This window comes from Diadema antillarum, unplaced genomic scaffold (genome assembly GCF_040938485.1).
Source record: "Diadema antillarum isolate AM-2024a unplaced genomic scaffold, OU_Dant_1.0 seq00000532_RagTag, whole genome shotgun sequence".
Classification (NCBI taxonomy): domain Eukaryota; kingdom Metazoa; phylum Echinodermata; class Echinoidea; order Diadematoida; family Diadematidae; genus Diadema; species Diadema antillarum.
Genome location: NW_027271483.1, coordinates 21,251 through 43,718, shown reverse-complemented (window position 1 = coordinate 43,718; position 22,468 = coordinate 21,251). Strand labels below are relative to the sequence as shown.

Here is a 22,468-nt window from a genome sequence, read left to right as displayed (position 1 = left end):
TTGAACTCTTTGCTGGACTATGAACAAAGTTGCTTTGAGGGTTAAGAGAAAGAATAAGCAAGAACTTCAAATTGAAAGTTTGCTTGTTATTTTGTGAAAGATTGCTGAGAAACTTTACTTTTAAAGGGATGACGTAGTTTTGGTCAAGTTTAGGGATGCAGATTTTAACTTTTTGTGAGATAAGTAGACACCACCTATGAAATGTAAAAGAGCATACAATTCTATGTGGAATTCAAACTTTATTTTGCTGTAAATTGGTTTTCATGTGGCTGAGATATCCAGAAACAGTAAAACAAAGTGGTCCCAATAAAGAGTGGATCCGACCTTCTATTAGGACCTCTTTATTTTTGGATATCTCAGCCATTTCAATACCAATTTTCGTCTAATAAACTCTGATTTTCCCTTAGAATTATATGGTCTTTCATATTTTGTGAGAGGTTTCTCATCATCTCACAAAAATATTGGAAACCAGAAGCCCCTTCTCAACCAAAACTATACTATCTAAATCTACCACTTTTTTTTTCTCTACCTATGTAGCTCTCCAACCTTACCCACTTCCAGTTTTATAATGATGATATGATATGAAGCTTCGCATCAGACTTCTCGCTTACTTTGAGGGCCGTAATTTTGTTTCTCTCAATTTGTGTACAACAGTGGACTGTTGACATTGCCCCTTATTGCAAACTTCTCAAAGTCTGCAATATAGATTTTTTTTCTTTTTTTTTTTTACATCAGATTGCACCACTAGATTAGGAAGCCATAGCCACTGATTTAGCAAAAGTAATTTGCTGTGCAAATTTTATTTTATCAAATTTCAGTTTAGGTAGAATCTTGGTTACTTCAACTCTAAAAAGGTAGAGATACAAATTGTAACTGTGGTGTCTTTAGAAGTTTGTGTACAGTGATGCAATTTGAAGTACCAACAAAATGATGTCTGTCAACTTCAAAGTAAGCAATGTATTGGTGTATGCAGATATATGCAGGAATTCTTCTCTTTAATTCTTTCATTGTAAGTTTTATGGGAAATGTGTTCCCTTTGTCTGTTAGAAGATGTGATGCTCGGACATTACCCATCCTGTTCATAGCAATCAATGATACATCACAAAAGTATCACATTTCTGGTCTCAGCAGATTTGCAAGAAATATTATTTATTGAAAATAAGTAATGAATAAGTAAATGAATAACCCTCTGGTAACCGCGCTCACAGGAAAATCAAAACTGTGTCTCTAGTGAAAGGAATTTTTCTGAGGAAGTTCCCCAATGTTTTTGCCTTACTTTTTGTGCAAAAATAAATTGATATTCAGAGTAAACATTTTTGTCTCGTGTATGATTTGTATAATTTCACCAACAGCAAGCTTGTTAGATATATATGGACATGAAAAGTCTTGAGATTTTAGCAGAATTGATTTTGCACTTATGCAGAGATGCTTTTTCTGTAGTGTCACAGGACAAATAGCAGTAATATGATAGTGCCCTTTGAAATTCAGCAGATATATATCTTTTATGTCAAGGTAATCATGTGCAGTATTCCTTTGTACAATGTGTGTTATGTCAGCATTTGCGAGTGCATGAATGTGTGTGTGTTTGTGTGTGTGTGTGTGTGTGTGCTCATGTGTGTGTATGGCATGTTTTAGGCAGGTGTCACATATTATATTCTATACTATTGGGATGTGTAAGAAAATTGGTGGATAGGCAGGTACATGGAGAGAAGCAGGCATGCAGGTATATTGTATATAAACAGTACATAATCTTGAATGCGCTGTACTAGATTACATGCAAGAAAAATACATAATTATTGAAAACATAAATTTGTCTTGGCTAGGGATATTTCCCATATCAATGAATAGTACTTGGTGCCAACTCAACCAATCACAAATTATGGATCTTGTTTCAGATACACGATTTACCACTTTTTTTTTGCACCATACAAAGGAATACATAAGGTGTCACCACTTTGGGTCCCCCCCCCCCCCCACTTTTTTTACCCAGGAAGTGCATAAATGGTACTCGAAAGAAATAGAAACATTGGAATGTAAGGTTATGTTTTTGAGCTGAAGCCTTTTTTTTTTTTTTTTTGCTTGTTAGCTCAGTCCCCCCCCCCCCCCCCCACTTTTGAAAACGTTCCGCCGGCAGTGATTATATACCCAGTATATATGTATTTATATATATATATATATATATATATATATATATAGAAAGATAGATAGATAGATAGATAGATATAAAGATAGATATATAAAAGATACAGCTTTCACATTGGGCGCGGGCCAGGAAAAAAACAGTGTGTGTGTGTGTGTGCGTGCCCAATGTTAAAGCTGTACAAGTGTGTATCTTTTGTTGACATGGATCAACGGGCCACAGTACACAATACAAAGTATGGAACGCGTGTTGCACCCAAATTCTTCGCTCATACGTCGCAAAAATCCAGTGAAATTTGAAAATGGCTGCCTTTACAGAATTGGGCGTAAAATAAAAAGTTTTGAGCCAAATTTAATGATTTTGGTATTGCCTTCTGCGGAAGATTCTCTTTCTAATGATGTAAAAAAATATATAACTTTTAGAACGCAAGGTACTGAAAATCCACCGTTCCACTTTTTTTGGGACACCCGGTATACAGTGTGAGACGATGAAGCATTCAAAGGACGTATTAAGTTCAACGTGGTTTATTACCAAGCTTTCGGTCTTTTCTTTACAGACCTTCATCAGGGCTGTACAGAAGTATAATACATAAGATGACTTACTGTATACCTATAAAAACATAGTTGCACCCATTAGCACTGAACAAATAATGAAGGAGCTACACTGGTTCTGTACACAGTCAGGACCCCTTCTCACACACACACACACACACACACACTCTCTCTCTCTCTCTCTCTCTCCCTATATATACATAATACATGTGTATAATATATATATATATATATATATATATATATAATATATATATGAAGAGTTTGTTTGCAAAAACCGATAAGTCCATTTTTGATGATTTTGAAGTACGGTCTCTGTCATAAAGTACAAAATAATACCTTTTAAATGATATATTGGTCACTACATATAAAGATACATTTTTGAAGTTATGGTCAAAAGAAGCAAAAATTTTCTTATTCTCTTTATTTTTCTTGACATTTAATCGCAAGTATCTCCATTTGGCAAATATGGACTTATCGGTTTTTGCGAACAAACTCTTCATATATATATATTATATATGTATATATATACATATATAAATATATATATATACATATATATATATATATATATATATATATATATATATATGAAGAGTTTGTTTGCAAATACCGATAAGTCCATATTTGCCAAATGGAGATATTTGCAATTAAAGGTCAAGAAAAATAAAGAGAATAATAAGAAAATTTTTGCTTCTTTTGACCATACCTTCAAAAATGTACCTTTATATGTAGTGACCAATATATAATTTAAAAGGTATTATTTTGTACTCTATGACAGAGACCGTACCTCAAAATCTTCAAATATGGACTTATCGGTTTTTGCAAACAAACTCTTCATATATACATATATATATTTACATAGAAATTATACTCATTTATGCAAAATGAAAGAACTTCAATTCGTGATTTTAAAGATTTGTTTCCAGTGTAGTTGAAAGTTAGTCTGAAAAGAAGGAGTAAAATGTTCTAAATCATAGAAATGAAAATCTTATAAAAATCAAATGAAAAAATAAGGAAGTTATTACATTTGAGTATCTGAATATAAAAACGACCCAAGTCCATGGAAGACCATTTCGAGTAAACTTTAAAAAACTTCATATCTTTTTTATGTGTCCAATAATATTCTATTTAACTGTGATGGGAAGGCAACATTGTATATACAAATTAGAACATATATATTATTATGACAATTAACATTTACATTAATTGTGGAGAGGCCATTTTGTGTGATGGACTTGGGTCGTTCTTTGAATCATATGGTAAAGTCGGGGTCTAAGGCTCACTAGTCTACTGGACTAGGTGTTAAAAACAACAGCAACAACAACAACAACAACAAAACAAGCATGTGACACATTTCATCTTTAGGTCTAGCAGCTAAAACAATCTGAGTATCTCTGTTAAAATCTAGATTAGATCTAAACTTGTCATTACTAGTAATACAAAATATTGGGGGTTTTAATTTTTGGTTACAAAATACAAGGTCACGAAAGTGTTATCAAAGAAGACTATTCATCACTTTCACCATTCATATATAATTTTTTTATTACCAAATCTGGTGTAACAAAAGGAGAATCAAAGAATTTTTTTTTCGGGGGGAGGGGCATGGTTCATCTCCATAGCTTACAACACGCACTTTACCAACCACTGCAACAACCAACACATGTAATCTACAATCAACGTCATTGTATTAAGATTTGTTTTTCCTTGGAGGACCGTCAGACTAATGCCAAAACTCCCACTTCCTTATATTTATTCTTCTTCCTCCATTATCAATTTCTGTACTTGGTTACAGCAAGTGGGTAAAACAAACTAACAAGCGTGAATGTCAATATGGAGTTTTCCACGCTTGCATCCACATAACATCATTATGGCTGTGTAAGGGAAATAATAAGAGAAACGCACATGGACCATTCTTTCTGAAATATTTTTCACCATATCACTGAATTGTTACACGTTTTTTGTTTGTTTGTGTGTTTGTTTGTTTTTTTTTAAGAAAATGGGGTTTCGAGTGAACCGCATGAGATTCATGCATCCTAGCAGGGTATATCCCTGTATTGGTTCCTGACCAGATTTGGGGGTCTTACGATGATTTCTGTGGCAAGGAGGCTCTGCTAGCACTAAAACGAGCACATGAACCCCCCGTTTTTACAATTGTTCTGCATTAAGTAACCCTTCTTCTACAATTTGGTAAAGTTTCGTAAAAATGACATGGGTTTTGAATGTACAGCATGACATTCACGAACCCCACCTATAATCAGGGCACTCACGAGAGGTTTGTAACCAGATTTTGGGGTCCGGTGAGGTGATTTCTATCATCCGGGGATGCTGCCAGCACAAAAACTAGGACATGAACCCCCAAGTTTGATTGTTTTTCTGGAATTAGTAAGCTTTCGTCTATAATTTGGCCAAGTTTCGTGAAAATGACATGGGTTTTGAACGAACAGCATAAGTCTAATGAACCCATCTTGTCAGGGCATCCCTGCATAGGTTCCTGACCAGATTTTGGGGACTTACGATGATAATGTCGCATGGGGGCGCTGCTAGCTCAAAAACGAGCACATGAGCCCCAACATTTAATTATTTTTTTGGAATAAGTAATCCTTCATCTACAATTTGGTCAAGTTAGGTGAAAATGACATGGGTTTTGAATGAACAGCATAAGTCTAATGAACCCATCTTGTCAGGGCATCCCAGGTCTGCATATAGGTTCCTGGCCACATTTTGGGGATTTACGATGATATATGTTGCATGGGGGCGCTGCTAGCACAAAAACGAGCACGTGAACCGCCACTTTTTATTGTTTTTCCGGAATAAGTAAGCCTTGTTTTATAATTTGGTGAGGTTTCGTGAAAATGACATGGGTTTTGAATGTACAGCATGAGATTTATGGACCCACCCTGTTAGGGCGACCCTGTGGATAGAGTCCTAACCAGATTTGGGGGTCTTACTATAGTATGTCACATTTGGAGATTTATGGACCCACCCTGTTAGGGCGACCCTGTGGATGGTCCTAACCAGATTTTGGGGTCTTACTATAGTATGTCACATTTGGTCGCTGCTAGCGCAAAAACGAGCACATGAACCGCCACTTTTTATTGTTTTTTCTGGAATAAGTAAGCCTCTTTCTACTATTTGGTCAATTTTCATGAATTTGACATGGGTTTTGAATGTACAGCATAAGTTTTATGAACCCACCCTGTCAGGATTCCTGCATAGGTTCCTGACCAGATTTGGGGGACTTACGATGATATATGTCGCATAGGGGCGCTCCTAGCACAAAAACGAGCACATGAACCCCCACTTTTGATTGTTTTTCTGGAATAAGTAAGCCTCTGTCTACAATTTGGTAAAGTTTCGTGAAATTGACATGGGTTTTGAATGTACAGCATATAGTTTCATGAATCTTGTCCTTTTGCTCACCCCTAACAGAAAACGTCGATGAGAAGGATTTGAGAGATTTCGGTGTTTTCTGCCGCGTGAGGGCGCTGCTTGCTCAAGAATAAGAGTGTAAACCCTAACTTAAAAACCTTTTCCTCGTTTTGGGTACCCTTTTCTGCAGTTCTTGCAAATTTGGAGAAAATAACGTGGATTTTGAAAGAATTATTGCAGATTTTGTTGCCAATCATGGTCTTGATCCTGTAACGCTATCATTTTGGTAAAGGACGGCAGATTAGTCATATTCTTCAAAGTCCCGTAGAAGAAAAACAAGCGCATGAACATATGGTTTTATTTACATTTGGGCTTCGGATGGGTCAAAGTTATGGTCTGGAAAGTTTGGAGAAAATGGCACGGACTTCACTTTAAAGGCAGCCGATCGCCATCCCTAATGGTACGTAAACTCCGAACGACCGAAGTTTGTGCGTGCAATTGCGCAATGGCAGACTCGGTGCTATATCCATAAACGTGTGGGACAATGCTACCACTGAGACAAGTGTGTGTGTGTGCGTGTGTGTGTACGCATCATACACAAACATTGTCACCGCGAGCTGCGGTGATTGGAGGAGAGAGGCCAGAAGACGCTGCGGCGTGTGTGTGTGTGTGTGTGTGTGTGTGCGTGTGTGTGTACGCATCGTACACAAATATTGTCACCGCGAGCTGCGGTGATTGGAGGAGAGAGGCCAGAAGACGCGTGGCTCTTTTGGCCTCTCTTCATGCGCATGCGCACTGAGAGTGTGCGTCCATTCGGAAGCTCTCGGGACAGCCATTTTGGGTTAGGAGATAAGCACAGGGAGCTCTCTTGTAGCCTACCGTATTTTCGCTGACCCATTGAGCCAGCGCTATTCTCATTCGGGGGTCACTACATTTGATACAGAATGGGGGAGGCAGCGTGTTGCGTTCGTCTCCGTGCCGCACAAACCACTCGCCACGACTGAGTGTCTTTAACTGAGGAACGTCCTTAAACAGCGCCATCTCTAGCTTGGTATGAGTCCATTGCACGTACCCCGACCTCGTATTTTCCAGAAAAGATATCCAGTCTCATTACAGCATGGCTCTTGCACGCACGTCTCTTCTGAAAATTTGGCGACCGGTGCTGGCTGCGAGGTAAGAATAATTTCTATAATTTTGCCAAAAATGTACGGAACCATATTATGACGTGTAAACCGAAGTAACAAAGCGTCTTGATGTTGTTTCGTGATGTTGCGAAGCTGTGTCTCAGGCAGCGTCTGTACAGTCCCACACATTAGGTAACATGTATGCTGAACTTGTGACGTTGTGCAGATGACTAGTGTCTAACAGGTAACACTAGCTAGATAGATATACCTGTAGATGTTCTGATCTATTCTATTTCGGGAAGGGGGGGGGGTCTTTCAAACTTCTTGTCTCAATGACGAATGTTCACTTTGTTGGCGGTTTTCATGTAAAACTCAGATGTACACCAAGCCATGCAGTTGAAATGAGATCAATTATCCGTAGATTGATACGTAAATAGAGTAACTGCGTCAGTAAGCGGCCGTGCAGCCGTTCGCGGCAGGTATACTTGGGTGACCCGCACCTCGTCATAGTTAATGTTTGCCCATGATTGAATCACATTTCGCCACTGAAATTCTTTGAAATCCAACTCACATACAGGAAAAATGCTGAAAATTCCAATGGAATCACAAGTTCACTGATCGATATTGAAAATTTGCAGCTATCGTCGTCAAACGCGAACGATGCGAAAAAGTTGCGCGCTAAGGAAGGGGCCCGCAACTCGTCACCCGCTCTCCCATAGACTTAGCACGTAAAAGACGTGTGCGAGTGACCGTGACGTTCCCATAGACATACACGTAAAAGATGCGTGCGGGTGATATAACACGTATTCCTATAGCCCTATTAAAATTTCAGATTTTCGCGAAAAACTGTTCGGTTTTCACCACAATTTGCTTGGTTGTGGTAGTCCTGCCAAGTTTCAAGTGTACAGAACACAGTCCCGGGCATACATTTTTGTTCAGTGCGCTCAAAACGATTTTGAGCGGGGTGACGGTATTCGGGCCCCTGACGAGGTGCGGGCACCTGGCTATACAACATACACGGTAATATTTATACAGAGCTAAACACAGCATTGCACTGTTACATGCACACTACACATATACTAACACACTAGCAATCAACAAAAACCAACCGATGAAATGGGCACGATCTCTGACGAAAGTGAAATTTTCTCACCTAAATGACAACATATCGCATCCAAAATAAAATTTTCGGTACTTCTTTACATAACAATTAAGAAATAATGGTCCAAGAAACTTGATTTTTTGTCGTTTTCCCGATGCTCATGGGCCATTTTGAAAACATATCCTCACATAAAATAGAACTTTCGCAAGCCGATGTGGGCCGCCATTTTTGTTCGGAAAGTGGATGTTACCATCGAAAAAATTCAGAAAAACACGAGAAAGACATCAACAACACCGCCAGAATTGCGATCTTGTTTGCAGCCAATGCATGTGTGCCCGCTATTTTCCCGTGCTTTCGCAATGGGAATTGGCGCTTACGCAATGTTCGCGAGACATGTGAAGGCGTTCAGCTGAAGATCGCGGAGCACGCGCGCATTGCATAGGGATTGTACATCGTGCCGCAAGCAGAAATACTACGTCGCATATCGCCCTTATCGGCGAAAATTGTGCCGGGTTTTGCCCTGGTAAATCTTGAAAACTGCGTCGGTCAATGGTAAATTTCTTTCATGAAAACAATTGCGTTAATGAATAATCTTGTCTATGATATATGAAATGGTTGAAAATAATTTGCCTGATTTGTTTATAAGTTGGAAAAACCCTTAACAATGCTTAAACTGCCGCAAACAGGATATTTTACTCTAGGTCTACACATGAAAAGTGTTGAAATCAGCCGATTTTTTCGTTTTCTTGTAAAAATCTTGCATCTTAATAACTTTTCACGTTTATGATTTTCCTATTTATTAGTAGCGAGCGCCCTAGCAGCCCTAGCGGCTTCGATTTGCCGATCATCGTAAGTAGAGAGCTGAGCTGGTTTACCAGGTTCCCGTAAGGAACGGGTTAGGAATTACACGCTTTAGAAAATTTGTGCCAATTCTGCTTTTTTTACGGCGAGATTTGGAATTTTTGACCGACTTTCGGAGTTGACTAAGGGACTGATTTTCCTGCTAGTGAACGACAGTGCAAGTATATGAAATGATGTGATATGTGTGTGTTGTGACAATAGAATTTGCTGGCTTATGTGATTAGTGATAAGTGACTGTATTCGGGTTGACCAGTGGTATGTTGCAAAAAACTGGTAGGTTTACTCTATTTTCCATATTCAATCAATTCACTCTGCTGTGTGGACTTACCCAACGGCAAAACAGTGTAGTATTCCCAGTTTTCCATTTTTAGAGACAGTAGGGGTTTATATTATAATTATTTAGATCACAAAACTTGGCATGCATATCTTCATTGCTCAAGGAGTGGGTGAAGCTTGCCAATTTCGTGATTTATTCCTGTTATACACCATTTTGCCTGCTTTTGCGGGTAAAACGGCCTTCAAACTCTGCTAACCTGCAAGACGCAACAGTCATGTTCAAACCACTGAACTCGCGTGTGCGCAGCAGGTAGATCGCACACAGCGCACAGTCAGTGGCGGATCCAGAGGATGCGCACTGGGCGCGCGCCCCTCCTCTGTATTTTGTGTTAAAACAAAAGAACTAAAAAAGAAAAAATGGGGGGGGGGGGTGTGTGTCCCCTGCCCCTTTAACTTTGTAAGCCTCCCCTTTACGGAATGCCTGGATCCTCCCCTGCGCACAGCAGTGTGAATGGAAGATACCTGTTTCTGTTGTGAGGGGTTGACTATATAAACTAACCGTTCAGTTAACATGAGGTCACCAAACAAGAGACAGATTTATCGGTCTAGGTAAGGAAATGGTGCACTTCAGTCTGGTATCATGCAAGGGAGGTCTGCATGACTATCATTAGTTATTGAAGTTATAAAAATGGGGGGGGGGGTAAGACTTCCTCATATCAAGTTCTCTAAATACCCTAGACCTGTAGTGCTGAGTAGTGCATTGTTAAAGCAATATTTGTGTACTATATCCATGTTGATAATGATATCTCAAATTTCGCAAACCAAAGTGCACCTAAGTCATGAGATACACTCAGTACCTCATTTTCAGTCGCTCAAATAGATTTGAATCAAATCGGTCATCGGGAAGCATCAATATTGATGTTGACTTTGATGCTGTCACTGTAAATAATGATAATGATAATGAATAACATTTATATAGCGCTTAATACTGATGTTTCTAAGCGCATCAAATCGGGGAAAAATAATATATATAACGTAAAAACAAAATACAGCATTATGTACATATTATGATAACGACAACAACAACAACAACAACAGCAAAATTAAGGTTGTGTAAACAGATGAGTTTTCAACAATGACTTAAACCTATCAACATTTTCAGCGTTACGAATATAAAAAGGGAGTTCATTCCAAAGAAGTGGGGAAATAACTGAAAAGGCCCTATCACCATAACGTGTACAGGTGCGGGGACCACGTGATAATTGGAGAGCGGAGGAAGAACGAAGAGAACGGGTTGAAGTGGAGGAGCGGAAGGAAATTAAATCTTTAAGATAAGATGGGGCAAGATTATTACATATCTTGTAAACAATAAGGAGGATTTTAAAAGTGATACGTTGATGGATGGGGAGCCAGTGGAGGGATTGGAAAACTGGAGTAATGTGGTCAGATCTTTTTGTGAGGGTCACAAGCCTAGCAGCTGTATTTTGAATTCTTTGAAGTGGTGCAGTACTTGAAGCAGGGAGACCAACAAGAAGGGAATTGCAGTAGTCAAGATGAGAGGAAACAAATGCGTGAATGAGACGTTCCGTGGAAGACTGATCCAATAATTTACGTATTTTACCAATTTTACAAATACCCCAAGCAGCAGAACGACATGAATTCTTAATATGTTGTTGAAAGTTCAGATGCTTATCTACAATAACTCCGAGATCTCTGACGGACTGAGAGATGGGGATAGTACTATCTTCAAAGGAAAATTCTGTTAGAGAGCTACCCCGCCTGAACTGAGAATGAACATATAAAAATTCCGATTTAACACAATTCAATTTCAAATAATTATCGTGAGACCATTGCTTGATATCATCAACGCATCTACTAAACTTGCAGAGTGCTTCGACTTGGGTATTTGGTTGTATGATTATGTAGATTTGAGTATCGTCGGCATACATAACATGTAAAATATCGTTATGAGAGTTGATTACTGAAGACAGAGGGGCTGTGTATAGAAGAAATAGTAAAGGACCAACTACAGACCCCTGGGGGACACCATGTCTAAGAGGGAACGACTGAGAAAATGCACCGTTCACAGTAACCATCTGGTGGCGGTCGTGTAAGTAAGATGCAATCCATCTCAAGACTGTTCCCGTTAGACCAAAATTAGTCTCCAATCTGTTAAGGAGAATTTCATGATTGATAGTATCAAACGCAGCAGAATAATCTAAAAGCAGAAGAGCAACTTCATGGCCTTTGTCTACTGCTAAGAGGAGGTCATTGAGTACCTTCAATAAGGCGGTTTCGGTGGAGTGGAATAACTCACTCTTCCTTGAGCGATCACAGCATACACTGCCTGCACTATGAATCTTAGACTGACATTAGCCATCTAATACTGTAAAACATGATATATATTCGCGGCATGAATTTTTCGCGAATTGGAGCCGACGGCCTTTTTTGCGGCATGAAATTTTCGCGAACTGCCACTGGCATTCACTGCATATAGTGTACAAAAGAACTTTCGCGTGCATTTTAATTTCGCGAATCTTCACGCTCGCGAAATTTGCGAAATTAAAATGCACGCGAACATTTCTCGTTTACAGTATTATGTGACAAATCTTGATTTAGTCAACGCCACAAGAAAACTTAAGTTTTGCGGGAAGACAGGGCCTTACTGTTTGTTACCCCTCTTTGTACTTTGTCTTTGATTTCAGCCAAGTAAGGATGTACCCTGGAGAATATGGATCTGGATCTGGACAGGTAAAGCCATCCTAATATTATTTTTACTATCTTTTTATTTTTCATCAAGAGCTTCCAGAAGCTCCCTCCAAAAGACTTAAGAACCGTCATTCTGAGTTCTTTGCAGTCTGTGACGTCAGAACCATGTCAGACTCTAGAACTCTATACTGGTAGTTTGTGTTGCTCATGTTTAGTGGGCCCTGTGATAAACCAACACTGTGACTTTAGAGATTAAGGTCTGATATGACAATGAACTGTTGTTATAGCAAACTCCTGGAAGGACCAGTTAAATAATGGTGTATTGTGATTTTTTTTAGATCGTGGTTTAGAAACACTAAGATACAATAAAGCCTTGGACATTGGGACAAGGAGACATTGATTCATGATAAGAGTTTTATGGGCTCTAGGGCAAGTACCCCTGGACAATTACCCCAGACCCTTTACCTGACCCTAACCCTAATCCTAATCCTGGATCTAATTCTACCCTAACCCAAACTCTAACCCTGAACCTAACCCTAACTCTAATCTTTACTCTAACCTTATCACTAACCAGTATTTAGCCATGGGGTAATTGTCCTCGGGGATAATCGTCCTGATATGGTTTCATGTTATATATGAATTAGTGTTCTTTTTATCTGAGGCTACATACATAATATGCAATGTACATAATTCAGCCATAAATGATCAACTTTTTAGATATCACTGATCTGCAGCTAAATTGTCACTGTAAAAGAAAATTATCAAGAAGACTTTCTGATTGGACTGCATCATTCTCTCACATCTGTAATTATTATGTCACTCTTGTGTATGCTTCTCATTCAGGGTGGCGGTACTGGAGGTTCAATCCGTGATGCTGGTGGCGCTTTTGGCAAGATGGAGGCAGCACATGAGGAGCAATACTTCAGAAAACTGGTATGTTAACATTTAAACACATCCTTTTTTTTGTCATCTAGCATATGATACATACTTTTTTGTTCTTCTTCATCAACAGCTTTTGTTTGATTTCCTTCAAATCATTTATAATTCAATAAGAGAAATGGTAGCAGTACGCAGTTGATTTAGAAAAAAAAAAACCCCAATATTAAATAACATAGCAAACAGAAACACAAAACATACATGTGCGCAGCACACAACACACACTGTCACACGTGCGTGACGCATACATGCACACACACTGTCACACACACTCAGACATGCACCCATACATGCATTGATGTGTGGGATAGACCTGTGTTAACTCATATTGTTCTGTGTACCCTGCAAGTTGGCTTCCATACCCCACGGTTTCTGGAACGAAGCCATCCATAGTATTGTGTTGTTCCCCACATACCTCATATACACCTTGCACAGACACAAACAAAACATTTTAAGATCACACCACATGTGCACGTATACACATACGAGTACACGTGTACATGCACGTGTATGAAAATAATACTGAATCAAGAAAGAAGCAAAAAGGATCAACATTTATATGTCCCCTAAAAAAATTATATCCCCCATCTTGTAGTTGATGTTCCCTTTTCATTTCATGCATACAACTTCCTGTACATGTAGTACCTATTTTTTTAATGAATATATTGAAACATATTTTATTGTGAAATCTTCCTGTATTAAAGCAGTACTGGAAACCATTAAACAGAAGCAAAGAATAGAAGGAGCATTAATACGAATATGTGTGAATATGATTGTTGGTTGCTCAATCTGTGTGAAGCAAAGAAATACAATATATTTAGATTGATTTGTGACCAGCATCTTCAGTGTCATTAAATTGTAGATACTGAAAAACTATCATTCATTTTTATATGAATAGGCAATGCATCTTACTTATAAAGATTCAGACCCAATAAATTTCTCTGCCAAATAATTTTTGTAGCAGTTATTTTCCATTTGAAGAAATGCAATGAATAGTTTTTGTTTTGGTTTTTTTTTTTTAAGTCATGAGCATGATACTGAATTTTTCATCTTTTATGCAAATGTTCACTTCCCATATCAAATATTAAATCTGATTGTTGCTATCCCAATTACTAAACTTTGATCGGTTCTTGAGATCCAGTCACAATTCAGCATATTGTGGATTGCATTTCATCATCTTTGTTGCTGGTATGCATTATTGTTGTGCCATTGTTACTACTGCATAAATTTGTGGGTTAAGCAGATTGTGACATTTTAGATGCGTTGGACACGCAAGTAAACTAAAGAAACCACTTCAAGTATGTTTTTCCATCCCACTTTAACCAATGGAACCACTTCAAATATGTTTTTCCGTGTCACTTTTTTTTTTTTTATTGTTTCAGTTAGTTGCTGGCTGCTTTTGGATAAAAACTCTTTGCCAAGTAAATTCTTGCAGTGGAATATGGCTTAAAACTTCCCACATAAGGGAAAGTCACAACCTCTTTACACATGAAAGATGCCTCCTCAGTTAAGTACAAAGAGCATGATGGTGAAATCTCATTCAAATGGACTGTTTCAAAAACGTTTCTGAAAATAGATGATCCTGACCCCTTCAGTGGTTCACCCCAGATAATTTGTAGTAATGGTCAGTGAACAGCATCAACGAGTCAAATCATGGACAAAATATTCAGTGAGATCTCCTGCATTCATGTGAGAACATTTTGCTTTGTATCCCTTCCAGCAAGCCGAACAGCTCAAGGCCCTGAAGAAGCACCACGATGAGGAGATCGAAGCCCACGAGAGAGAAATCAAGAGGCATGAGGAGTCCATTCATAGGCTAAAGAAGCGAGTTAGCGAAATTGACCAGAAAAAGGATGGCAGTGATAGCGATTAACTGTATTATGTCCATATAGCTTTATCCACCTCCTCTTCACTCTTTCTTTCTACCTTACCTGGCGTTCTACCCTGCCTAACGACTTGCAAGTTCTTCAGGCAATGCAAAGCACTCAAAATGGATCTCTCGTGGATCTGACATTGGACAGAAACGCGGCCTGTCGAGATGTCAATGCTTTTGACTAAGTGCATGCATAGCATAGAGCTGAGAGATGAGTAAAATCAAATCAGGGTCAGTTGTGTTTTACCCTCTTGTCAACCTACTCTCCTAGATCATGTGTATTCACCCACAAATGAACCAAAATTATGATTTCTTTTTTAGATACCTAAAAATTTTTAGGCAAATTTAAACTGTCTTAGGTCTATAATCATCGTTAGAAAGAATTATCGGGTATAGACATGTGTAATACACGACTCCACTTTAAGCAGGTAGACTGTATTAATCTGTCAGGTTATGATTATCTGCATTTGAATGCCAGCAGCTTACAGCCATCCGGTGTCTTTAAGTCCATGTACCATTAATCTGAAAAAAAGATCAATTATTCAGTATGCGTTATGAGACCTGTGAGTATAGCAGTTTCGCTGTCAGTCATTCTAAAAAAAAAAAGGCACCATTGAGAAAATGGACGAGCTGGCTCAAAGCAAAGTCGAAGAGGAGGTTGTAATTTGTTTGTGATGCATGTATGAGGTTTGAATAAATTCAAAAGTCACAATATCTGAAATCTGCTGGTTTAAGTTGTGTACACTAAATACTAATCAAGATGTGTTTCTTTTATGAATGGTGATTCACAGTTGTGTGTGGGTTTTTTTTTGTTTTTTTTTTTGTAAGTGGGCTGTTAATTCAAAGCTGGCCTTTGCTTCTGATATGGGTCACTGCTTTAGTGTAGCGTTGTGATATTAGTGAATGAGGACATTTGGGTTGAACTGATATTCGTTGCTTCTGTCTGTGTGTTGATGACTGATTTTATGAAACCTCTTTCATACTGTGGTGTTGTATAGATGGTACTTGATGGTATGCCTGCATGTTTGGTGTCTGTATGCTGGTTTGCATGTGTGTGTGAATTTGTAATGTTTTACGAGAAACACGCCACAAAGAAATGCCCAGGAATCCCACTGCATCTTTGATAATGGAATGGTTTGAATGTAATGAGTAGCACAAATAAAACATGTAAATTATGTAAACGGAGAACCAAGGACGTCCTCGCTCTGCAGACCATTCCAAACGGTCTGCTTTTTTATGTAGGGGTACATGTTTGTAGGTCCTCGATTAGCATTATTGTAATAAGTCTTCGGTTGACAAGAGTCCTTATGACACACAGGTCCTCAGTTATGTGGCAAAATTCTTATGGGTAAAACAGGCCCTCGGTTTTCACCATAGACGCGTATGTGTGTGTGTGTGTGTGTGTGTGTGTGTAGTTTGAAGATCTCTGGAAAAGATAACTAGAAGTAGCCAGATGATGTCAGACAAGAATACTGAAACTTATGAGTGCCACCAAGGAGACAATATCTCAGATCTTGACTTCTTGACTTCTCAGATCCAAGATGTTGAGATGATGAAATCTCACAACTTGCCCTCAATATCCTTCTATCAATTTGCTACTATATGTATATGTCCCAAAATTACCTTGGATTTAAACTCTTCTTGAATTTGTGAGTTGCATGAGTGATTTCTGCCTTGTAGGATGTGTCAAAAACAAAGCCTAAAACTTATTTCAGGAGTCAAGTGAAAGAAATAATTTTACGCTTTGGAATTTATGTAAAATGAGTGACACTTCATAAACAGAACATTTGTGAGATACTACAGTGTATATGCAAACAAGTTCTATTTTAGGTATTTCTATTTCAACAAGGAAAATGCTATGTTACAGCAATTCATTTCAATTCACTTCAATCAAATTGCATGTAAATTTGGTTTCCAGCCATCTATATATTCCATGCTTACATTATAGGTGATAAATAGCAACATAGCAAGATTTATGAAAACAAAGCAAGATGAATGACACATAATACAAGAGTAATATACAAGACATGCATGCAAAATGATTAGAGAAAAAAAATGTTTGAAATAAGAAATCCTCTTGAAACAGGGTTTGTATTTGTGTGGAACTATGTGTATACATATATATATATATATATATACATATAAATCTTCGGATAACAGAATCATGAATATCTTGATTCACATATCACTTCAGTTTTCATATTCCTTTTTAAAACAGATGTGATTAAATGGGAATGAACCCCAAATGTATAGATGAATTCAGTGAACAGGGGCCTATGTCAAAACCAGCAGTAAACAAGTTTGAGAAAACTCACACAATCAGTTAAAGAATTGCCCCTGGATGAGAAAAATACAGCTATTATAATGAAATGCAAAAATATAAAGATGATTTTACAAAATTTTCCTTTTCAATGAAAGATAGCTAGGCCTATATATTCTCTTAACTTCTATACGGCATATGTTAAGGTTACTCCTATGGTTTCTGAGAGGTAAGTCAAGTTCTTTTCAATATTTGTTAGAAAAATTAAAACATATTGAATTCTCTATATATTTTCTTTGTTCTAATTAATGACCACATATGGGCCTACAAACCAATATGCAGTGATCAACTCGCTAACACTAGTTGTTTTATACACAATGTACCTACGATGCCCACATAAACTACTAGTATCAATTATCCTTCCCTCTCCCTCTCATCTCTCTCCTATATGATCAACCATGCCTTTTATTAATAGCATAACTGTAACTCTCCCTAGACCTTACCCCCCCCCCCCAAAAAAAAAAAAAAGAGTCACCTTTGCTAGATTATTGCAACACAAAACATCATGCAAATATTGTATCCGGGCACTTACCCCCTGGGCAACTACCCTCCGGATAACTACCACCCGGATAATTACCCCCCAGGTCTATTCCCCCTTAGGGCAACTACCCCCCGGACAACTACCCTCCTAGGGCAATCACCCTCCAGGGCCATTACCCCCTAGGAAAACTACCACCCGGTCATCTACCCTCCTAGGGCAACTACCCCCAAGGGCAATTACCCCTAGGACATCTACCCCCCGGATAACTACCCCCTGGGTAACTACCCCCTGGATGACTACCCCCCGGATAACTACCCCCCAGATAACTACCACCCGGATAACTACCCCCTGGATAACTACCCCCCGGATAACTACCCCCTGGATAACTACCCCCCGGAGAACTACCCCCCGGATAACTACCCCCCGGAGAACTACCCCCCGGATAACTACCCCCCGGATAACTACCCCCCGGATAACTACCCCCAGGATAACTACCACCCGGATAATTACTCCCCGGATAACTACCCCCAGGATAACTACCACCCGGATTACTACCCCCCCCCCATTAACAATACCCCGAACCCCCCCCCCCCCCCGCCCCCTCCTGATACTTACCTACTGGACAACCCTCCCTCCCCGCCCCCCGAAAGTTACCACCCGTCGTATATTTTCCATAAGTTCATAACACCATATCAGAAGATGCACCTTTCTCTTACACTGTCATCACTCTTTTGGCTTGTCATTTATTTTCTACCGTTATAACACATGATAGACGATAAACATAAGAAAAGGAGAGTTGATTTCACTGCAATTCATATTCCCTTAACATTAGCGAGGGACTCTTCGATATAAAGCCATAATTTCTGATAGGATCCGGGCACGGTTTTATGAAAGTTATCAGTCCTGACAAGCTGTCAGTTCCACACAATTACCAATCGTTGTAGGTCGATCAAAGCAGGTCCATGGTAACAAGTCAGTGACTCGAGCTTATCAATCAAGCAGAACCCATGGTTTTATTGAAATTATTAGATACTAACAAGATGTCATAACTGGCAACTTTTATCAAAAGGTGCCCTAATCTGTCATGAGAGTAAAATTACAGCTTGTTTTACATACAAGTAGAATTGTGCTAGTTTTCAAATTAAATGTTCTCGACACTTTAAGAGGAAATCCAGTTCAAATATAAGTTAGTCTCATTAGAAAGAGTAAAATATTACGAGTTTAACGGTATTTATTTTTTTTTTACAAAACACCCCTAGTTGTTAACGAAGTATTTTGTCCTGCACCCTCTTTTTGAATAGATCTAGGGAGAGTTGTAGTTGACAGAATCCTTTTTACATTATAGGGCTGCTCTGTTTTATCCCGGCCATTTCAAGAGTATTTTTTTTTCTCAAAAAATTGAATCCTTCTTGGAATAACATGCTCTTTAATATTTCGTAAGGGGTTTCTAATTATCTCACCCAAAGAGTGTTTAAAACCTGAAGTTAGGTCTCGACCAAAACCAGACGATATGAAAAAATGTTGGTTTTTTTTTTTCAATTCAAATAGCTAATGTGTTCGAAAATAACAATGAGAGACGTAATTTTCTGGGGGAGAGTTATTGTAAGAGGGGTGATTGTTTGGAGCCTAATTTTAATAAGGAGTAATTGTCAAGGGAGGTAATGTTCTGCAGTGATCATACCAAGGATGTGACAATCTGTTCCCACATCCTTGATATACTAGTTGTTAATATGCCCAATAATGCAGTAGGGCAATTCTGAAATGAGCGTTAACGGTATAACAGTAAAATAGTTACAAAATTGATGAAACAATGCAAAGAAAGCAAATTAAGACAGAGACGAAGTACACAAATAAAGATACAGTGCACTCCCGTTACAACGAACACGGTTATAACGAAATTTCGTTATAACGAAGCAAAACTTCTGGTCCCAAAATTATCGCCATTAAAGTCTATGGTACAAAATTCGCTTATAACGAAGACGGTTATAACAAAATTTTCGTTATCACGAAGTCTTTTCTGAGCGCCACTGACAAAGAAAAACAAAAGAAATGCGCTCCGTTATAACGAAATGCGGATCGCATTCGAAAATGCGTAGCGGAACAAGCATTATTAAAGCGTCTCTGCATGAGCGAACGCATCATTAAATGTTCACTCCGTGTATCACGCACAGTTTCCGAGGGGAACTTGAGTTGTTGTAATAAAATAATTTGAATTCAGATAAGGTTTGTTTCATTGTTCCGAAGTCCTTTAATACAAAACACACAGATTCTGATACAACTAAATGTCCGTTAGTTCGGAAATGAAAGAGGGTTTGTTATTAAGCACATTTTGGCGTTATTCCAAAGGTTCGTTAATTCGATAATAAAATATGGTCCTTATTCTTATTCTTATACGGTTCGTTAGTCCGAAAATGATAGGAATTCAAAACGTTCGTTAATCGGAACATTACAAAAAGTATCGTTAATCCATGGTGGAAAAAGGAGAGTACACTAACAAAACTTAAGAATTGCAATCTTTATAATCGTCTTAAGATAAATAAATCTTCGAAATAACTAACCTTTCTCATTTTTTTTTTTCATCAACAAAATTTCTGCGGAATAACGAACCTTATTTTATTTTCGGATGAAAAAGCCTTCGGAACAACGGACTTTCTGACTAGTGAACCTTTTTCTTTTTTTTGATTTATAAACCTTCAGAATGACGAACCTCATTTCATTTTCAGATCAACGAACCTTCGGAAAATGAACAATATATTATTCTGATCTAGATTATGAACTTTCGGAATAATGATTCTGCGGAAATGCGAACCTTCACATAAACAAACCATCGGAATCCCGGGAATGGCGAAACTTCGGAATAAGGAGTCTTCGGAGTAACGTACTTTAGTAAGAAAAGAACCTTTGGAATAGCGAACTGTAACCAAATCCTACACCGTCATTTTCTACACAATGTGTGAAAACACAAACAACTTTATGCTCTTTTAAAAATGTAATATTTAAACGAAATTAAAAAGGTATTCTCCCATTTCACATAGCTTTCCAGCGTATGATGAGGATTCAACAAACAAAATTTTTTTATGCGTGGTTTCCTTCTTTTCGTTATACATTGCATATTATATTTGTTCGGTTACAACGAAATTTCGTTAAAACGAAAAAAAAAAAAACTGCCGGTCCTGAGCATTTCGTTTTAACGGGAGTGCACTGCACATGAACACACACGAGATAAATCCCTTGTAATGAGAGAAAGAGGAAAGGTGAGTTATGAATGACAGGAATAGACTACCTTCACAGTGGACAGAGAAAAGCGAGAGGGAAGAGGAAGATGATGGGTCAAAACCAGGGCACGTGAGGCATGAGATATAAGCTCCTCAAAATAAAGAAGTGTTACATGGAGTTGTGGTAAACGATAGACAATTGTGGTTAAAGAAATATTGCAAAAAGTTTAACTCATTCTGAAGTGTAACATTTCTTCAAAATGTCTTTAGTTCAATGGTAAAGGCATTCAAACTTAAAACTTCTTTTATACTATACTATCAAGAGAAATCCGAAATTTCGGAACAGTAAAAGAAAATACAGATTTAGCGAAAATAGTTTGGTTAAAGGCATTGACATTTACTGGATTACCGGGTAGGATATGAAGGGACAGCTTCGTTTTTTATGAACATAGAGTCAAAATACAGAGGGAGAAATTAAGCTTTTACATAAATTGTCCTAAGTGCAAACGATACAAATCGTAAATCTTTAAAGATGTTGTTTTCATAAAATGATGTATCAGTATGGCATCTCCGTGATTCCTGGCAAATAATACAAAGAACTTCGTTTCCTGTAGTAATGATATTCTTTTTATTAAAGGTAAGATGGGGGGGGGGGGGGCAATGACCTGGGAGGTAGTTACCCAGGGGGTAATTGGCGTGGTGCACTGTCCTGGGGTAATTTTCGTCTTGATAGTTATAGGGGAGGGGGAGTTGTAGGCTTGCTCATCCGGGGTAATCATCCTCGGGAAGTTATCGGAGGGTGTAGTTATCGGGTGGAAGTTATCTGGGGTCTAGTTATCGGAGGAGGGGGTAATTAACCTGGGGATAATTATCCTGGTGGTAATTATCGCGGTGGGGGGGGGGGGGTAGTTATCCGGAGGGTAATTATCCGGGGGGGGGGGGGGGGTGATTATCCGGGGGGTAATTATCCGGGGGGTAATTATCCGAGGGGTAATTATCCGGGGGGTAGTTATCCGGGGGGTAGTTATCCGGGGGGTAGTTATCCTGGGGGTAGTTACCCAGGGGGTAGTTCTCCGGGGGGTAGTTACCCAGGGGGTAGTTCTCCGGGGGGTAGTTATCCAGGGGGTAGTTCTCCGGGGGGTAGTTACCCAGGGGGTAGTTCTCCGGGGGGTAGGCCTAGTTATCCAGGGGGTAGTTCTCCGGGGGGTAGTTATCCAGGGGGTAGTTATCCGGGTGGTAGTTATCCAGGGGGTAGTTATCCGAGGGGGTAGTTATCCAGGGGTAGTTATCCGAGGGGTAGTTATCCAGGGGGTAGTGTTCCTAAGGGGGAATTGCCCTGGGGGGTAGTTGCCCTAGGAGGGTAGATGACCGGGTGGTAGTTTTCCTAGGGGGTAATGGCCCTGGAGGGTGATTGCCCTAGGAGCTAGGGTAGTTGTCCGGGGGGGTAGCCCTAAGGGGGAATAGACCTGGGGGGTAATTATCCGGGTGGTAGTTATCCGGAGGGTAGT

General features: G+C 38.9%; 1 protein-coding gene across 1 annotated transcript; it reads left to right on the top strand.

Moving 5' to 3' along the window:
- The first annotated feature begins 7,156 nt into the window (after positions 1-7,156).
- LOC139734533 (ATPase inhibitor mai-2, mitochondrial-like) lies at positions 7,157-15,665 on the top strand. The gene is made up of 4 exons (XM_071645310.1): positions 7,157-7,236; positions 12,132-12,177; positions 12,979-13,068; positions 14,792-15,665. Exons 1-4 carry the CDS (start codon positions 7,181-7,183, stop codon positions 14,942-14,944), a joined length of 345 nt encoding a protein of 114 aa, XP_071501411.1. The 5' UTR covers positions 7,157-7,180; the 3' UTR covers positions 14,945-15,665.
- The last annotated feature ends 6,803 nt before the right edge of the window (positions 15,666-22,468 follow it).

Coding starts and splice junctions, on each gene's coding strand:
- LOC139734533 (XM_071645310.1), top strand. CDS start 7,181: ATGGCTCTTGCACGCACGTCTCTTCTGAAAATTTGGCGACCGGTGCTG. Junction 12,178..12,978: donor ATGGATCTGGATCTGGACAG/GTAAAGCCATCC, acceptor CTTCTCATTCAG/GGTGGCGGTACTGGAGGTTC. Junction 13,069..14,791: donor AGCAATACTTCAGAAAACTG/GTATGTTAACAT, acceptor TATCCCTTCCAG/CAAGCCGAACAGCTCAAGGC.